Source organism: Lucilia sericata, unplaced genomic scaffold (assembly GCF_015586225.1).
Source record: "Lucilia sericata isolate MDLA Ls3-8-SP2 unplaced genomic scaffold, ASM1558622v1 Contig000085F_arrow, whole genome shotgun sequence".
Classification (NCBI taxonomy): domain Eukaryota; kingdom Metazoa; phylum Arthropoda; class Insecta; order Diptera; family Calliphoridae; genus Lucilia; species Lucilia sericata.
Genome location: NW_023994118.1, coordinates 671,357 through 689,829, shown reverse-complemented (window position 1 = coordinate 689,829; position 18,473 = coordinate 671,357). Strand labels below are relative to the sequence as shown.

At 30.2% G+C, this 18,473-nt stretch overlaps 1 protein-coding gene across 1 annotated transcript in view; it reads left to right on the top strand.

Moving 5' to 3' along the window:
* LOC119599707 (dmX-like protein 2) overlaps positions 1-18,473 on the top strand; it is a 107,238-nt gene that overhangs the window by 72,295 nt on the left and 16,470 nt on the right. Inside the window, exons 10-20 of the mRNA XM_037949601.1 lie at positions 670-1,474; positions 3,805-4,029; positions 4,329-4,445; positions 4,519-4,746; positions 5,311-5,575; positions 5,804-5,888; positions 6,363-6,632; positions 6,692-6,761; positions 7,325-7,399; positions 7,589-7,722; positions 17,711-17,794. Coding sequence (XP_037805529.1) covers positions 670-1,474; positions 3,805-4,029; positions 4,329-4,445; positions 4,519-4,746; positions 5,311-5,575; positions 5,804-5,888; positions 6,363-6,632; positions 6,692-6,761; positions 7,325-7,399; positions 7,589-7,722; positions 17,711-17,794 — 2,358 coding nt within the window. The remainder of the gene's footprint in view (positions 1-669; positions 1,475-3,804; positions 4,030-4,328; positions 4,446-4,518; positions 4,747-5,310; positions 5,576-5,803; positions 5,889-6,362; positions 6,633-6,691; positions 6,762-7,324; positions 7,400-7,588; positions 7,723-17,710; positions 17,795-18,473) is intronic.

The following is an 18,473-nucleotide window of genomic DNA, read 5'->3' as shown; positions in this document are numbered from 1 at the left end:
AAGTATATATATTCTGGTCCTATAAAGTATATAGCGAAGTCGACTAAGCCATGTCCGCCTGTCTATCTGTCCGAGTGTGTGTTTGTTGAAATCAATTTTCTGAAGACCCCAGATATCTTCGGGGTCCAAATCTATAGTAGTTATAGTAGAAAAAATGGATCCCAAATATGTAACAAATTCTATAAAAATTGTTTCCAAGATAATTATTTTCCGTTATAACGCATGATATATATTTAGACTAAATGCGTCAGTTTCAAAAATGAGGTTTTCAAGTTATCGGCATCAATTATTCCATGAAATATAAAACGGAGAAATGGAACTCATGCTCAAATAATGTACTTCGTTTTAGTGTGGCTCCAACTGGCTTTCTGTCGATACAGTAAATCGATTGCAAAATTTCAAAAACGAATGAAGGTATTTTTATCCGTAACTGAACAATTAAAATATACTTTTAGTAGGAGAAGAATTTTTTTGATACAAGTTTGAAGCACCCTAATGTACATGGATGCTAGGGTAGTTGTGGGCTTGGGTCTTGGATTCAATCTCTTCCACTCTCTGTAAAATAAGTAAGAATATAATTTATAATTGTGTTTTAATATACTAATAAATAAATGTTATATGTGTACATCTGATCTTATTAAATTATTATATTTTTATTAATATTTTTAGTCTCAAACTATCGATATGCTACACAGTGTCATCAAATTTTCACCATTTGCTAATTCTGATATAAATGCATTTTGTGAAATATTTATAATCCGAGATCTTGCGGTTGCACTATCTTCTTGCATCTATCAGTCTCTGTGCGACTCTGAAAGCTTTGTGGTTAACAATTCTACCCAAAACGGATTTCAGAGTCCAGGCATAGAAAATATCGCTAAACTTAATTCTTCATTTGAATGTTCACATTTAATAGGCAACACAAATATATATAACAGGAAGAGGATGTATTCAACAGATGAACCAACTGTAGTATGTACTACACCTTCAAAATGGCCCGGTGTTGCAAATTTAAGAGCACTTCTAGCCAGTGAAAAGGATGAAGATATACCAAAATTAAATGTTCTTCTATTGGAAAGTTTTATTGCAACATATGTGTCGCTAGCTACTTATGCTTTAGTTACATGTGATAGTCGCATCCTATACCGTCTTGTTGCCCATAATTTCTCTGCGGATACTTGGTCCACTATATTTGGGGGAGGAATGAAGAAATTGTTAAGAAAAGCTACATGTGAAAACCATGCAGCTTCGAATAATTGCTCAACAGAGGAACCGAATGAGGAAAGTAGCATGTGGAATGCTGTTACTTCTATAACAAAACAACGTGTTAAATTAAACATGAAGATTTTAGGAAACTTTGGTAGCAACAACTCATCTACCAATATGAAGGAAGATAAACCAACTTATCGCGAACAGTTTGTTTCGCCCGAAATGTCGATGTTATCATACTTTTTGACAAAACCGAAAAATACAGGTATTTATTATATTAATTAAAAAACACAATTACATTTTTTAATCTTCTCTTAAAATAAAAACAATTTCATATAAAGGCCAAAATAAAGCAATTGGAGTAACTTCTATCTTTTAATTAGCCCTATAATTTGATTTTTAGCATTTTTATACCCTACACCACTTTAGTGGGGAGGGTATATTGGATTTGTGCTGATGTTTGTAACATACAAAAATATTCGTCCTAGACCCACCTTAAAGTATACCAATCGGCTTAGAATCGTTTTCTGAGTCGATTAAGCTATGTCCGTCCGTCCGTCTGGCTGGCTGGCTGTCCATGTAAACCTTGTGCGCAAGGTACAGGTCGCAATTTTCAAGATAATTGGATGAAATATGGCACGCACGTTTTATTTGACCTAAGGACGAAGCCTATTGAAAATGGTTAAGATCGGTCCATTATTTCACCTAGCCCCCATAGAACAGAACCCCCCGAAAAGGGCTTCTGAGCTCATAATTATGTTAAATAAACAGATATATCGATAAAATACGGCACAACTAAGTTTTATAGAAGTCTTGATGACCCTGCCAAATTTCATAAAGATCGGGCCACATTTGACCCTAGCTCCCATACAAAGTCCCCTTCAGAAAATTACTTGAATGTCCCAAATTAGCTTATAAACACAAATATCGCGATGAAATTCAGCACAATAAAATATTATGTCAATATAAATATATTCACAAAATTTTATCGGGCTTGGTCCATATTTGCCCCTAGCCCCCATATAAAGCCTCTTTCAGAAAATTAGTTTTTCATCCATAAATTGCTTAAATGTATCGGAACAATTAGTTTTTCATCCATAAATTGCTTAAATGTATCGGAACAAGGGAATATTGAAGATAAATGCTTTATTATGAAAAATAAATCACATTTAATATTCATAACTGGTGTAGGGTATCATATGGTCGGCCACGCCCGACTATAATTTCTTACTTGTTTTTTAATATTATTGCAAAAACCACGGTGTTCGAATGCGACAAAAATAGAATTAGTTTTTTGGGCAACAACAAACGCCGATTTCAGCAAAATTTGAGTTCGTATTTCAGTGAGACTATTTTTAAAATGTTGTTAACTGATGTCTCCTAAAAATGGCTTTAATTTTACCCAAAAATTGTACATTTTTTAATTATATTTTAATAATGTTTGAACGCTATATGTTGAACGCTACCTTATTATACACTCCACCACTATCCGTCTGTCTGCCTAAAATACGCTAACGTTAAAACTTAGCAAAAAAATCAACCAAATTTACCGAAAATATTAATTATTGAAATAAGTAGTATTGGTATTGAAAGTCAGTAAAATCGGTTCACAATGTAAAAAAGTTATGAGTAAAAATTTTAGGCTAGCTCGAAAAAAATACGTTTTTTCTCAGTTTTCTCAGAAACTACAAAAGATAATTAGATAAACTGGTCTCACATTATTTTTTCACCCAGGGATCAATGTTCGAAACATAACAATCGCTCCAAAATTTCCCATAGCCCCCATACAAAGGTATATATTCTCGGAAATGGATTTATCGTTAGTAACTTCCTTAACTATATCGTTATCATCGCTAAATTAATTAAGATATATGTATATAATATGAACGGGAATCATATTGCCAACGTAGATTTGTATCGGTCCACAATTGATCATTGTTCTCATAAAAGGTTCACTTCCGAAAATCTCTTTAATGTACATAACTAAATAAGAAATAAAGATATTGGACATAAATATGTTTTGTATATACACATATCACTCTGGAAAATATTTTTCGGATCGGTTTATAATTGACCATAGCTCCTATATAAGGCCCACTTCCGATAACCGCACATATTTCATTATTAAATACAGATATCGAGTTAAAATTCGTCATGAATGTGTTTCAAGTACTCATAAAACACCTAAATCGGTGAACTAGTCGTACCTCCCATATAAACATAAATATGTACATTTTGTGTGTAAATCATTCTGCGAAATTTTTTCTGGATCGGTCCATAATTGGGTTCACTTTCGAAAATCAATTAAATTCGCACATCTAATTAAGAAATAAAGATATCAAAATAAGATTTGACAGAAATATGTTTTGTATATATATATATAAATCACTGCGAAATTTTTTCCACATCGGTCCATAATTGGTCATTTCTTTCATATACAATTTACTTCCGAAAATGAAGTAAACGGACATATATACATGAGTATTACATTACTTAATAAAGATATCGGGATAAATTCTAAATGGCAATAAGTTATAAACTGAATAAATATCATTAAACAATATTAATGATATTTAAAAATTTTAATTTTTATAGATTGCGATGAATATGATACAGATGATCCATATGAATCAGATGAAGAAGAAGATGAAGATGATGGTTTAAGTACTAATGCTAAGTCTGGTATGAAAAGCAGTAAGGATAATAAGGAACATTTGGAACCAATGTCCTATTCATGGTGCATTTTAAGGTTGGCTTTCATCAAAATGTTTGTAAAGCATGTTCAAGATTTTACAAATGTTTCTGGGATAGAATTGCAAGGTAAAATATTTTAACTATAATTTAAAATACTCTCTTGATTTGCACATCTTAAGATTTTTTGGCAATTGAGAATTTTATAAAAATGATATTTATTTATTTTATTTATTATTTTATTTTGTAATATTAATCTTTCGTTTGTAAGATCTCACACACACACAAAAGTTTTTTTCTTAATTGCACTTAATTTAGTAAAAGAATTAATTTCAAACAAATTTAAGAATACAATTTTGATTTCAATAATTATTTGTATTACCCTTTATTCAAAATGCATTAATTATTCACAAAAAATTCTTTTATAGATTTACCAGTATTAAGTCCTTTATCACATGAAGTTCTGAGAACATTAAACCGCTGGCAAGATATGGCACAGAAAATATTAACATCTAAGGGTCCACCTAATGACGATTATATTCCAGGTAAATAAAAACTATATTAATAAATCAAATTTAATAAAATATTAAGCATTAACGTCTAAATAATTTGTAAAAGGTTGTCAATTGAATAGCGGAGTTCCTGGAATTTCTATTCATAAATATAGATCACTGTTAAACAAGGATAACACACCATTTGTGATGAGTTCCTCGGCTGGTCCTGTTCGTCGTCTTTGGAATTATCTAGTTCGTCAAGATGAAGCTCAAGATGTATTCATCAAAGCAATATTTGGCAAAAAAATGGAACCTAAACACGATGTTCAAATGCATGACTATACCGATAATGGTAATATATATTTATACTTCTATTGAAAATTTTAAGAAATTACAAATATTCTAAGAGTGGGTTTTTGAGTTAGCAATCAAATGCCAATTAATAATCAGATTAGATAATCAAAAAATAAATTAATCTGATGTTAATCCCCTTTGATGTTTTTGAGTACAATATTAAACTTTGCAGTGTTGCCATACAAAACAACAGAAAACCTCACTGTTTGTTATAAAAACAATGCATGTTTTATAAAAAAGAAATTTAATATGAAAATTAATGAAAACTTAAATTTAAAACAAAAAAATGCATTTTGAAATCTCCATAATTTATACTAATCAATAAATCAAACATTTTAATGTTTATTTTTATAAAATTTTTATTATTTTTTTTTGCATCAGCTGTTTACACTTTTGTATTTCTTGCTCAAGTTTAAACCACCTCCATTGGTCGCTTAAACTAGCAAACAAAATTAACTAACTGTGTACTCAAAAACAACTTTCGAGGATTAATTTCAATTTAATCCCTAATCGTTCACCTAAAGATTGGTTCTAAGTAAATAAACTTCTTTATAATTTATAGGTGCCAATGGGTCAACAAAAGATAACGAACCTATTCGCATTATCCACAAAGATCACGAATCCATTCTCGCTTTTTGTTTAAACAATAATGCTTCAACAATGATTGCGGTAGCAAATCCTAGAGAAGTACAGGAATTAGATATTTCGCTTTTGTTAGAATCGCCAAACTGGTATGAAGATGAATGTGATTATGACTTACTTGGTATCTCTAAAGATAATGAAACTGCTTCCAACACAGGATTCCTGATGATTCAAAGCTCAGAACAGTAAGTTATATTAATATTAGTATTGCATATTATAAGTAGAAAAAACAAATTTAACATGTTATAAATATAAAATTTAAAGTCAAAATTACAACGTCATTTTTATTCAAAATGCTAAAGATATAAATACATAATATAAAATTTATTATCGAATATCCAAAAACAATTTTGAAAACAAAAATAAAGTTTATGGAAATTGAATTAATTTAAGTTATTTTGTTTTTATTTTAGAATGACATATGGATCATCCCTTTCTCCTGAATCAAATTTGAATTACCATACAAATTCGTCCCAGTCTGGCAGAGGAACTGACATTGTAAGTAATATTTTGTTCAAATATCTCAAAAACGTTGATTTAACTCAATATACATAAAATAAAATATGTATCCCATATATCCCCATATCTTCAAACTTGTGAGTTAAATACTAACGACACTTTTAAAATACTCTAAAATAATATGGAAATACACAAGATACGTTGATACAAGAGGGTTGCAAATTGGACAAATGTAATATGATTTTTGTTAGAAATATGTTGTTATAAATGTTTTGTATAAAATCTTATATGCAGCTATGAAGAAGTTGTATGTTTTGAAAGTAGCTAATAGTCATACTTTCCTTTAATTATTACAATCTATTTGTAATGACTCAAGAACACACTATTTCAATATTTGTTTAATGCATGACTATTGTTAAAGCTAATTTTCTGCAATAATTATATCAAATTATGATTATTTTCAAGCTTTTGTTATTAGACTGATATTAAAATATCTCATTTTTATTTTTGCAGATACTAAAACATAAAATTGATAATGTAAAACGAATGAGTGCACATCCTTTGATGCCTCTTTACTTAACCGGTGGTCAAGATGGTTCTGTTCAGATTTGGGAGTGGGGTCATCAACAAGTTGTATGCACACCACGACCTTCGGGCACATTTGCTAAAGTTACAAGATGTCGATTCTCCGAACAAGGAAATAAATTTGGAATTGGTGATGGCGATGGAAATCTAAGTTTATGGCAAGCCGGAATTGCAACACAAAACAATAGATCATTCTTTGTAAGTTATTAAATATTTAAGTTGTTTTAAATACATAATAATGTTTTATCTTTTTTTAGACACACCAATGTCATAATAAAACTTTATCGGACTTTGTATTTTTGGGTTCTTGCAGCTTACTTGCGACAGGTATTACTGAATTTATATTGCTTAGTTAGAGTATTGTAAAATGAGAACTAAATCTGTTATCGTTTCTCCGATTTAAATAAAATTTCACACAGCCTCTGCATTTATTTTTCCCATTTTTAACATACATATTTTTGACAGAAACATTGTTTTAGCGGACACTGTGCAAACTCAAATAAAATTTTTTTATGAAGCAAGTAGAATTTGGTTTGCATGGAAAATCTAGTTTAAATCAACTTGATTTGGCTCGAAATCTCATAAGTACTAGATTTCGTGTATGTGCAAATGGGGTATAAAAGATGATTTTTTTCTAAACAAGTAGTCATATTGCTTGAGTAAACATTTAATTTTTTTATTCGAAATTTAAAACTTTGAATCAATTCTATCGGTATGTGAAATTTTATTTTACCTAGGATCCGACTTAAACTATTTAAAAATTTCATAACTAATATAACTAATGTACTGTAAATACATGTATGTATAAATAATAGATACATCAATTAGTAAACGTAAATGTTATTTTATGATTTATTAATAATAATTGTTTACTCTTTTGTTATTTATAGCCGGACAAAGTTCAGAAAACAAAAACATCATAGTTTGGGATACGTTATTGCCACAAAAGAAATCATGCGTTAGTGGTAAGTATATTTATAATTGCTTATGATTGGATCGAAAATTATGTAAAATATATGTTTTACATAAAGTTTTCTCAAAATACATAATGTTCATTACAAACTAAATCTTCATATTTTCGTTTCCCTCATCATTATGTTAATGAATCTTAAAAAAATATGACAGATGTTTACAACTTTTTAATTTATTTACAGCTTTTACGTGTCATGACCAGGGAGCATCTTGTTTTGGATTTGCACCTCAACATCAGTTACTTATATCTTGTGGAAAAAAGGGTGACATCTGTGTATTTGATATGAGGCAAAGAACACTAAAGCATAGATTACAGGTAAGTTAAAATCTTAACAGAAAATAAGTAAATAACTCTTGATAATGATGGCATATGAAAAACAAGAAAGAAAGTATAGTCGGGCGTGGCCAGTTATGAATATTACATGTGATCTATTTTTCATAATAAAGCATTTATCTGGAATATTACCTTGATTCCGTTTTATTTAAGCATTTTATTGACGAAAAACTAATTTTCTGAAAGAGGCTTTATATGGGGGATAGGAGCAAATGTGAACTGATCCCGATAAAATGGGCTAGATAGATTTATATTTATATAATATTTGTCTGTGATAAATTTCATTGCCATAACAGTGTTAATAAGTGAATTGCGGATATTCAAGTCATTTTCCGAAGGGGAGCTTTGTATGGGGGCTAGGGTCAAATGAAGTCCGATCATTTCGAAATTCGGCAAGGTCATCAAGGCTTGCATAAAACTTAGTTGTGCTAACTTTTATCGAGATACATTAATATTATAGAGAATTATGAGCGCGGGGGGTTCAGTTGTATGGGGACTAGGTGAAATAATGGACCGATTTTAACCGATTTTTAGGCTTCTTCCTTGAGTCAAAAGAAACATGTATGCCAAATTTCATCAAATTATCTTGAAAATTGCGACCTGTACTTTGTTAACAATGTTTACATGGACACACGGACGGTCGGACGGACGGACATCGGTACACTTTAAGGTGGGTATAGTACTAATATTTTAATGCGTTACAAACATCAGGACAAACGCATAATACCCTTCCCACTATAGTGGTGTAGGGTATAAAAATGAATGTGTGTTTATTTGTGGGTTTGTTTGAAGTCTATAGCCGGCGAAACAGCTGAACCGATTTTCTTGAAATTTTCCCAGTGCTTTCCTGTATATCTGGCCCACATATATAATAAGTTTTAAAAGTCGCATATCTCAGAAACTGCAATAGCTAGAGTCCTCAAATTTTGTTTGGACAACTTTGATATCCATATGAACATATGGGGAAAAAATGGCATAGCATAGCTATAATGGGCATGGCACCTCCCATATGAAGAAAATGCTAAATTAGTATATCTGAGAAAATATAACAGTTAGAGTCATCAAATTTTGTCGGAACCACTTCAAATAGAGGCGGTCGCAATTCTCATATGACTTAAAGGTAAAAAATTTTATCTAAGAAACTATTACGGGTAGAATCTTAAAATTTTGCACGAAGAACTTTAACGACCATGTAAACCCTTGGGGGAAAAATGGGCGGACTTTCATTAGGGGGACTTGGAACCTCCCATATGAATTAAATACAAAAATTCGTATATCTGAGAAACTATTAGAGCTAAAATCCTCAAATTTTTCACGAACAACTTTTACATCCAATTTTTCACGAACAACTTTTACATCCATGTGAACATTTGGGTAATAAATTGGCGGACTAGCAATGGGGGCGTGGCACTTCCCATATGAATTAAATACAAAAATTCGTTTATCTGGGAAACTATTAGAGCTATAATCCTCAAATATTGCACACAGAACTCTGACACTAATGTGAATTAAAATTCGTATATCTAAGAAACTATTAAGCTAGAATCGTAAAATTTTTCCTGCAGAACTTTAGCATTTATGTGAACATTTTGGGGAAATGGGTGGACTATCTGGGAAACTATTCGATTATTCTAATTTGTCAAAGGTTATATTAAAATTCAAATTAACTTGCAATAGTTCGCAAGGCATCTCCCATAAGAATTAAACACAAATAATCGTATTTATATCTGGCAAACTACTAGAGCTAGAATCTTCAAAATCTTAATGGGGGTTTTTATTTATATTGTTTTTAGGGTAGCAAAGCACACTGAGTATAGCTAGTAGGGTGATCGACTCGATTTTTCAACCGGTTTTAAAACCGGTTTTTTCTGCTTTACCAGTGTCGGTTTTTTCTTAATGTTGATTTTTCGAATATCGAATAACCCGGTTTTTTCACTTTTTAAAAACCGGTTTCGAATACTTTTATTTGCTTTGTATTCAAAGATTATTTAAATGAAATTTTTAAGTAAATAATAATACAGCCCGTCTAAATTTTAAAAATATTCGAGTCGAGGAACTAGCGTATATTTTTCTACAGCTCCTTTGGTTAAACTTTTTTGTAAAATGGATAACTGTTTGATAAAATTTTATCAATCTTAAGATTATATTCCAATTACAATAATTAATTTACGGCTGAAATTTTGTGGAAGTGTTGGAATGCCTATGCAAATTTCCAGAAGTGTCACACTTTTTTCCTATTTTTTATTTTTTTATTTCATTTATTTATTTAATTTTATAGAAATAATTTTAAAGAAATAATGTAAATCAGACGACTAGATCTAAAGTTAAAGTTTTAAACTGTTAAAAATCATTTCGGGCCATGTTTTATTAATCAAATTTAAACATAAACATTAAGTTTTTCAAATTAAAATATATTTTTTTATTTATAATGAAAAACCGGTTAACCGGTTTTTTCTGAATTTGAAAAATATCAACCGTTTTTTTTTTTTTTTAAATGTCAACTATTCGAAAACCGGTTTTTGAAAAATGTCGAATAGTCGATCACCCTAATAGCTAGTCATATATAATTTTTATCAATATCAGCACTGAACACCAAGAATTGAAAATTTTTGTAAAAAGTGTGAGGAAAATGTATTCTGAATTTAATAATGTTTGTTTCAAACGAAAAATTCTATTCCGGCAGATTAATTAGCAAAATTTAAGTGAGTGCCTGAAGTTAAGTAAAACTTAATTTTTTGTGAAAAATAAACATAAAAAAGTACATATTCATGAAAATATTATATTACGAATGAATGAATATTTGTTGCGAATGGATAATTCTACTCCGGCGGAGTAATTTTCTATATTTGGCCATAATGTAGCAGCCGCCGGACGGGTAAATACCTCATATGGGTTTTGTTATATAAAGCGTTCCGGAACAGACCTTTTTTAGTTAATCTCTTTATCTACATAGTGTATATATAAAACAATATTGTTTAATTTGTTAACATTTAATAGATTTCAAAATTAAGCCATATGCGTTTCTTAATATTAAGTGTTCCGGAAGAGATTTTTTTAGTTAATCACGTTATCTACACAATTTTAATATAAAATATAAAACAATATTGTGTAATATGTTAACATTTAATAGAAAAAAATATTTTTTAAATAACATATTTGTATACATACCAATTATGCCATTATTTAAATAAAATGATATTTGTTTTCGAGATGCTTGGTATTTTCAGATTTTTTACATAAATAATTCAAAATTTTCTCCGTTCAACGGACATTTTTAAATATAAAAATGTAAACAATAACAAACTTTGACAGCTACGTAAACCAGGCGAATTAAGAAAAAGAAATTATTAGTTGATTGAATAACACCACCTTATATGAATTCGCCTTGCATGTAAGAATGTCACTCTCTCTCAAAACTTCAAAACTTTGTCGCGAAAATTCGTGGCTTATAGCACTATAAAGTATTTTTTATCACTTAAAGTTATATTTTATTATTTTTTTTGCACAATTTAAATACATTTAATAGCCCGAAAAGAATCTATTTTTTACAAACGAAAAAAATATATATTTTTTTTTTTTTTTTGACATTAAATTTTTTTTGTTGAAATTAAAACTGAAAAAAGACAATGTTGTAAATTTTCGTATGGTACAAAAAAATGTTTCAAATTAATTATTTTTTCAATATTGCAGATTAACATTTAAAGAAATCTTTTAAAATAAAAATTTAAATGTAATAATTTTTTTTTAATATTTTTAAATCCGACTTTTTGAAGCAATGTTGGCTTGAGAATTCTACTAATACATTCATATACAGTAAATCAACTAAGTTTTTTGCCTACTTTTTTTAAGAGAATTTTGTTTTTTGTTCATAAATAAAATTCAAAAAAACAGGTAAAAAGTAAATTTATGTTTTCCAATTAAAAATAGAGATTGTGTAGAATGGGAAAACCAAGAAAAAAATATTCAAATAAACATTTTGGTGCATTTGTTGTTGCATTTTATTATTTTTCATCAGAATTTGCACGTCAATAAAGTATTTTGCATATTGAAATTTCCAGTTAATTTCGTTGGGGTTTTCAAATTATTTTTTAATTGCTTTTTGGAACTTATTGTTTTATTGTTAAAAGGACACGTGTTAAGTATTTTTCAATTGTAATTTTCAAAAATCATATCCTTATTGTGTGAAACTGTGTAGTTATTTGCGTTAAAAATGTTTAAAGGTAAATAATGAGGCAATTCCAATATAAAAAATTAGTTTAGATTTTTAGAACAAGTATAAATCAATGAAATTCAATTATGAGATATTTAATCAATCATTAAAAAAATATAAAATATAGAAATTGATGAAATAACACAAAGAATTATTAAAAAACGCACTGAGTTGTCTTTCAAAATCTTTAACTGCCAAAGGAGAGCGACTTGTATCATAGCAAAAACCATTGAAGTCCCCATTTATCTTCTCCAAAGTCCATAAACGAACTTAAAAGAACACTATGTTTAAATTTAGACCTCTAAACAGACCTTAGGTTGCTTGGAAACAATATAAAGTGAACTATCGTGTGGTACGGGAAAAATACTTAATTTAAATATATACAAATAGAGGCGGTTCTCATCACCTAAGATCCACAAAAGCAATATTTTTCAGCTAATACCTACACTTATATGTATATAGTTAGAACCCAAATAAAATAAAGCATTCAAAATATGAGGTAGAAAATCAAGATTTTAGCATGTAATAATTCTATAGTGGTATACGGTGATATCCCCATACTTAGAGTGGCTAGGATGATACTTAGTGTTAGATTTATTGAATAAGAATCAATATTATACAATTCAAAATAAAATTCTCACAGTACTCCCCAAATAGATGGGCTTTTCGTAATGTAGTTTTTATTTATCAATACAAAATGACAAAAACCCAGATTATTTTGTTATAATATGTAGTTTTATACCCCACTAAACATTTTTTCTAGGTCCAAATCCATTGATTTACTTATTATTTACTTATTATTTGCGAAATTAAATCAAAGAATGTTAAGTCAAATATTTAAAAATTCTTCTAGGTATATAGGATAATAAATCGGTTAAGAAATGTCCAAACTTAGTCGTTCCACTACTAAAATATCTAAAAAATGTTATTCTAATACATAGGAGTAATAAAAATATTAAATTTTATAAAATAATGCAGCAATATTAAAAAATTAACAAAAAACCTAAAAAAGCAAAATACTTTATTGACCTTAAAAATTAACAATACGTTCAAATTTTATCAAAAATCTCGTTAATTAATATCACGATTTTACTTTTTATGGTAGAAAATTAAAATATAAGATATTCTTTAAAAAATACAACAAACAAATTGCTTTATTTTGCTAAAAATAATTGTTCAGATAAAGTTTTTTCTTAAAATTTTACATAGGCAAATTACTTAATTGATTCACTGTAGTTAGGTACCAACTGACAAATGAATGTCGAGAGTTTAACGTGAATACCTGCCTTGACGGCCTAATTTCACGGTGGTCTTTTTCATCCACTGGGTAGACTAGAGACGGTCTACCCGCGCCCCTGAATTCTTCAATGAAGAACTCAGGTAGCAATTTTTGTACATGGCTGAGCCAGTCCATGTACAAGCACTTTGTTAAAGAACTCGAGCTATCTAATCCCTTGCCATAGTAGCCCCGTTGCGGAATGACAGGCAGCATGGGATCAATCCCAATGCAAACCCCGACAATGAAAAAGCAATCACTGATATAAAGTCAATAGAAGGGGGTGACAAGTCCCAACATCAGGTGAAATCAATCTTCCGGTAAGCCGGAAGGTGACCACTAGAGTGGGTCGGTCTCTATGGACAAAAAAAGTTGTGTCAGTCACCCCCTAGGATTAAAGATATGTTAATAACATTTCCAAAAATATAAAAATTATTTTTTTGCCACGCCTAGAAATACCGCCCTTTTTGTTTTTTATATATTACTCCGCCATTTTAAGTCCGATCGTAAAATATCATATATCAATATTTATGGCTTGGCTGTAGCTACATTTCACCCTTAGACGATTTTTAAATTAGACGTAACATTCTATGCCCGACTTCTGATATCTCGGATCCTTCTCCAAAATCTGAAATTGTGGCTGTACAATAATAAAGAGCTTTTAATTATATGAAATATAGGCTTTTGAAATGCTCACTTTTATGCATAAACAGCTATTTTATAGATATTTAAAAATGTTCATATATTCATTATCAACCGTTATCACAACAAATAATTAATTTGCCAGAAAAAAACGTCGAAAACATTTTTTTTGAAAATGAATTATAAAACTGTTATTTTTACAGTTACAAACCCTTCCAGATCCTACTTAATATCAAAAAAAGAGGAAAGTTTATTATATCTTACAGCACTATAGTAGTTTAGCTTTGTCCATCCGACTTGTAATCAAACTACAAGTCGAAATTTTCCAGATAATTCGATGCAAATAGGCTGATATATTTTATTTTACTCAAGGACGAAGTTGTTTGAATATGGATTATATTGAAAATGGATTATTCCCCTAGCCCTCATACAACCGTACTCCCCGAATAGGGCTTTGGAGCTCTTAATAATGGCTTCAAGGTCGTTAATTCCCTCTTAAACAGTACAATTAGGATGAAATTCTGCATATCTATCTCTTATAAGAACATAAAACCCTCCACCAAATGTTTATAGGATCGGTCCATAATTGATCCTAGCTCCCATATATAGTCTCTTTCAGAAAATCAGTTTTTCATCAATAAGTTGCTCAAATAGTATATCGTCACCTAAAACGCAAACGGCCCTATCTAACATTTTTAAAATTTTACAGGAGAAGCAAAAAACTATTGAAATTGAAAAATTTGTTTCTATGAACGCGATTTATTTCTAGTGAATAAACAAATTGTTTAATAGTGAAACCTATTAGTTATTATGATAGGCGTATATAAAAATGGATAAATTAGACTTTTTACCTTTAATATTTAAATGTTTTTGTAGATAGGGCCTTTTGTTTTTTGTCAATGAAATCGTTAATTTTGGTCGGAGGAGTCCAATTTTTTGTGTGGACATGATTTTTCATATTTTTGGAAATGTTATTAACATATCTTTAATCGTAGGGGGTGACTGACTCAACTTTTTTTTTCGACCCACCCTAGTGACCACCCTTATGATGTCATGAAAGATTGCATTATTCAAAATGCAATCACCATCATCTAATGTGTTGTGCGGTCTACCATCGGATACTTTATGGATGAGAAGGGTTCTGAGTTGTATCTGTGGAGATGTCGGAATGACGGTTGAAGTGGCGGAGGAGTTTGTTGAGGCGTTGACGGAGTTGTTAATACCTTAATCTTTAAAGGCCAATCTTTAGATGAAAGATTAGCGATTAAATTAAAATTAAGTCTCGGAAGTTGTCTTTGAGTACTCAATTAGTTAATTTTGTTCGCAAGTTTAAGCGCCCAATGAAGGTGGTTTAAACTTAAGCATGAAATGCAAAAGTGGAAACAGCTGAATCAAAAAAAATAATACAATTTTTGTAAATATAATCATTAAAATGTTCTATTTATTGATTAGTATAAATTATGCACACCCAAAATAATTTTTTTTTTTTTGTTTTAAATTTATGTTTTCATTAATTTTCATATTAAATTTACAATTGTCTTCTTCTTTATAATAAAACATGCATTGTTTTGATAACAACAGTGACATTTTCTGTTGTTTTGTATGGCAACACTGCGAAATTTAATCTTGTACTCAAAAACATCAAAGGGGATTAACGTCAGATTAAATTTATGATTAGATTAACTAATCTGATTATTAGTTGGCATTTGATTGCCAACTCAAAACCCCGCTCTAATAATATATCGGCGATTTTCTTCCATGGTTGAGTGTGTTGGAGTTTACTCTAAACATGCTCAACCTATCACAGTAGGTCCCTGTGGCTACTGAAATAAGTCTGAGAGGTTCAGGAATGCACTGGGTGAGTCTTTAGATGATGAGAATGTTTGTAGGGACATGGTATTCCTTATAGCATCAATAGGGTGTTTTCACTTGATGTTGGGTTCGCCCCTTCTATCGGCTCTAACCAGTGATTTGTCGGGGTTAGATTGAGCTTGACTCATGACTCCTGTCATTCCCCAACGGGGCTACTATGGCAAAAGATTGGACAGCTCGAGTACTTGAGCAAAGTGCTTGTTCATGGAACGGCAGAACCATGTACAAAAATTGTCACCAGCTGCGTGTAAGATACACAAAGGGGCGGTGGTGAGTTGTCAAAGAAGCTCACCCAGTGGTTGAAAAAACTACCGTGGAATAGGCCAACACGGCAGTTGTTCACGTAAAGCACTTCGACATTCATTTGTTCTCCTCGTATATACGAAGGTTCTTCCTGACATGCCTCGGGGGAGTATATAACTGTATGATGATAAAGTGAATGTTTCTCAACCGGGTATCACTAAGCGAAGGTGACCACACTGGAGCAACGTAAGTAACAACTGACCGACCAATTGCTTTATATGTAGCTAACAAGTTTTCTTTATCCTTTATGCTTTGAAGACCTTGTTTCTACTTCGCAATTTGTGTGCAATTGTTGTGGAATGAGCTGAGGAAGTAGGTACATTGGCTGTCGAATGTGACCCCCAAGATTTTTGATCACGTTGGCTTTAAAACCTCTCAGACCTAATATGCTTCTTAGACCAAATAAAAAACCAGTTAGGTTTTGAAAAATGAAATTTCAAAAACACCAGAAAATCACCTTTGCCATAAAACTCACGTTTTTATTTTAGAAACCACTCCAATAATGTTTTTTAGTGAAATTAACTTTAAATTAATATATTTTTTCAAAAAACAAATTGTAAATGTTAAGCTACGTTCACACTCCAGCCAATTGTATTCCATTCTTTTTCATACCAATATAATTTCAAATTTGACTATATCGTTTTAATCCACTCCGGAGTCAAACAATTTCTGCTCCAGAGTGTAGATTATTTTCACTCTGGAGTTAACATAAAAATGTTAATGCTAACATGACAAATGTTAATTAAAAAACAAACATTTTGTCAAAAATAAATATAAAAAAATATATTTTTTAATAAATAAGCACATTTGAATGTGGATGATTGTATGATTGTGGATGATGCTTATTTTGAGGGAAGGGATTTGGTTGAGCCGAAGGGACTTGGTACATACAGAAGACAGGGTAGGTTAAACACTGTTTTTTGCAAGAGACATGTTTCGAAGGATTAGTGCTGGACAGGCTCTACATTGTTTACGCAAGCTGTTTATGAAGGGGTATGTGTGTTTGCTGGAGGAATTGGGAGATTGTAAAAAAGGACTTAATTCTAGAGTAAGAAGAAATCAAAAGTTGAAGAACTCAAATGGTACTAAGGAAAATAGGTTACAAATTTTAAACACTTGTGGTATTTTTAACGGGTTGTTCCGTCAGTAACCTGCAATCGGCATGGAAAGTTGGAAAACGGTTATTTAAACCAATTTGAGGGAAATTGTTATTTGCATTTGAAAGTATAGATTTTCGCCACAAATAAGTAGGAAATGCACATAAAATTTACTGCCAGGATGCAAATATTGTACTATAAATGTATCGAAATATTGCTTAAGAAACGTCTAAAAACACATTTTTTTCTCCAAAAAGTAAATTTTAATGAAAATTTATTATTTTAAATATTTTGTTTATTTTTATTGTTTTGTCAAATGTATATTATTTGAAAAATTATTTATAAATTTTTCCACTCTGTATTTTGAACACTTAACATTTTTTTACTGGAGTGCTCATTACAAGTAACCAGTGCTGGAAATTTATTTTTGACTTATTTTTATTAGGTTTAGATTGAATTTTTATACCTTTGGTTAAAATCACTGTTTATAAATATTTTATTTTTTTATGTTAATGTTGTTGTTCATATTTAAGCTATTCTAATCTTAAAAATAACTGTTTTTTATTTAAGGGTCATGACAGCTGCATAAAGTGCATTAGCATTGATCCACATGAAGAATTTTTTGCTACTGGATCCATTGAAGGCGATATAAAGGTAATTTGTTATTTTATTTTACACTTCTATTGTAGCCAATTTTATAAATTAAAATTGGCACATAGGTTCTTTAGCACTTCTAATAAGAAATTAACAGCTTGATTCCAATTGTAATCAAGCTATAAATGTAAATATTGGAGGTCAAAGGTTACTAAATCAATTTTTTGCGAATATCTTTTTAGTATAGTTTTATACTTTACAATATTGTTACATATTTATGTTGTGCTTTTATGCTGCTTGTGTAAATAAAAGACATCTTTTAATATTAAACTTAAGAGTTATAATTATGTGGGCCTGAAATTCATTTTTGGGAAAATTTTAAGCTGAAAACGTTTTAGGTTCATCTACTGATATCGATAACCTATCTACCCATTTTTGGGCCAAATTTCGATCAATATTTTTATATTTAATAACTAAAACTACCTTAACTCGTTAACGCTCACTAAAAATGTGAATTTTTAATTTAGACTTCGTTACGTCGATGTGTTTTGCGTTCGTCAGGTTAACTACCTTTAAGGCAAGTACTTACGTTGCCGATTATTCCTGAGTGCAAAGCTTATCTCTGGGAAGAATTCGGTTAAAGCTTTTTATGGGCTTAGATTTAAAGGATTTAGAAATTTTTTTATACCCTTCACCTTCTATAAGTTTGTCATTCCGTTTGTAATTTCCACAATATTGT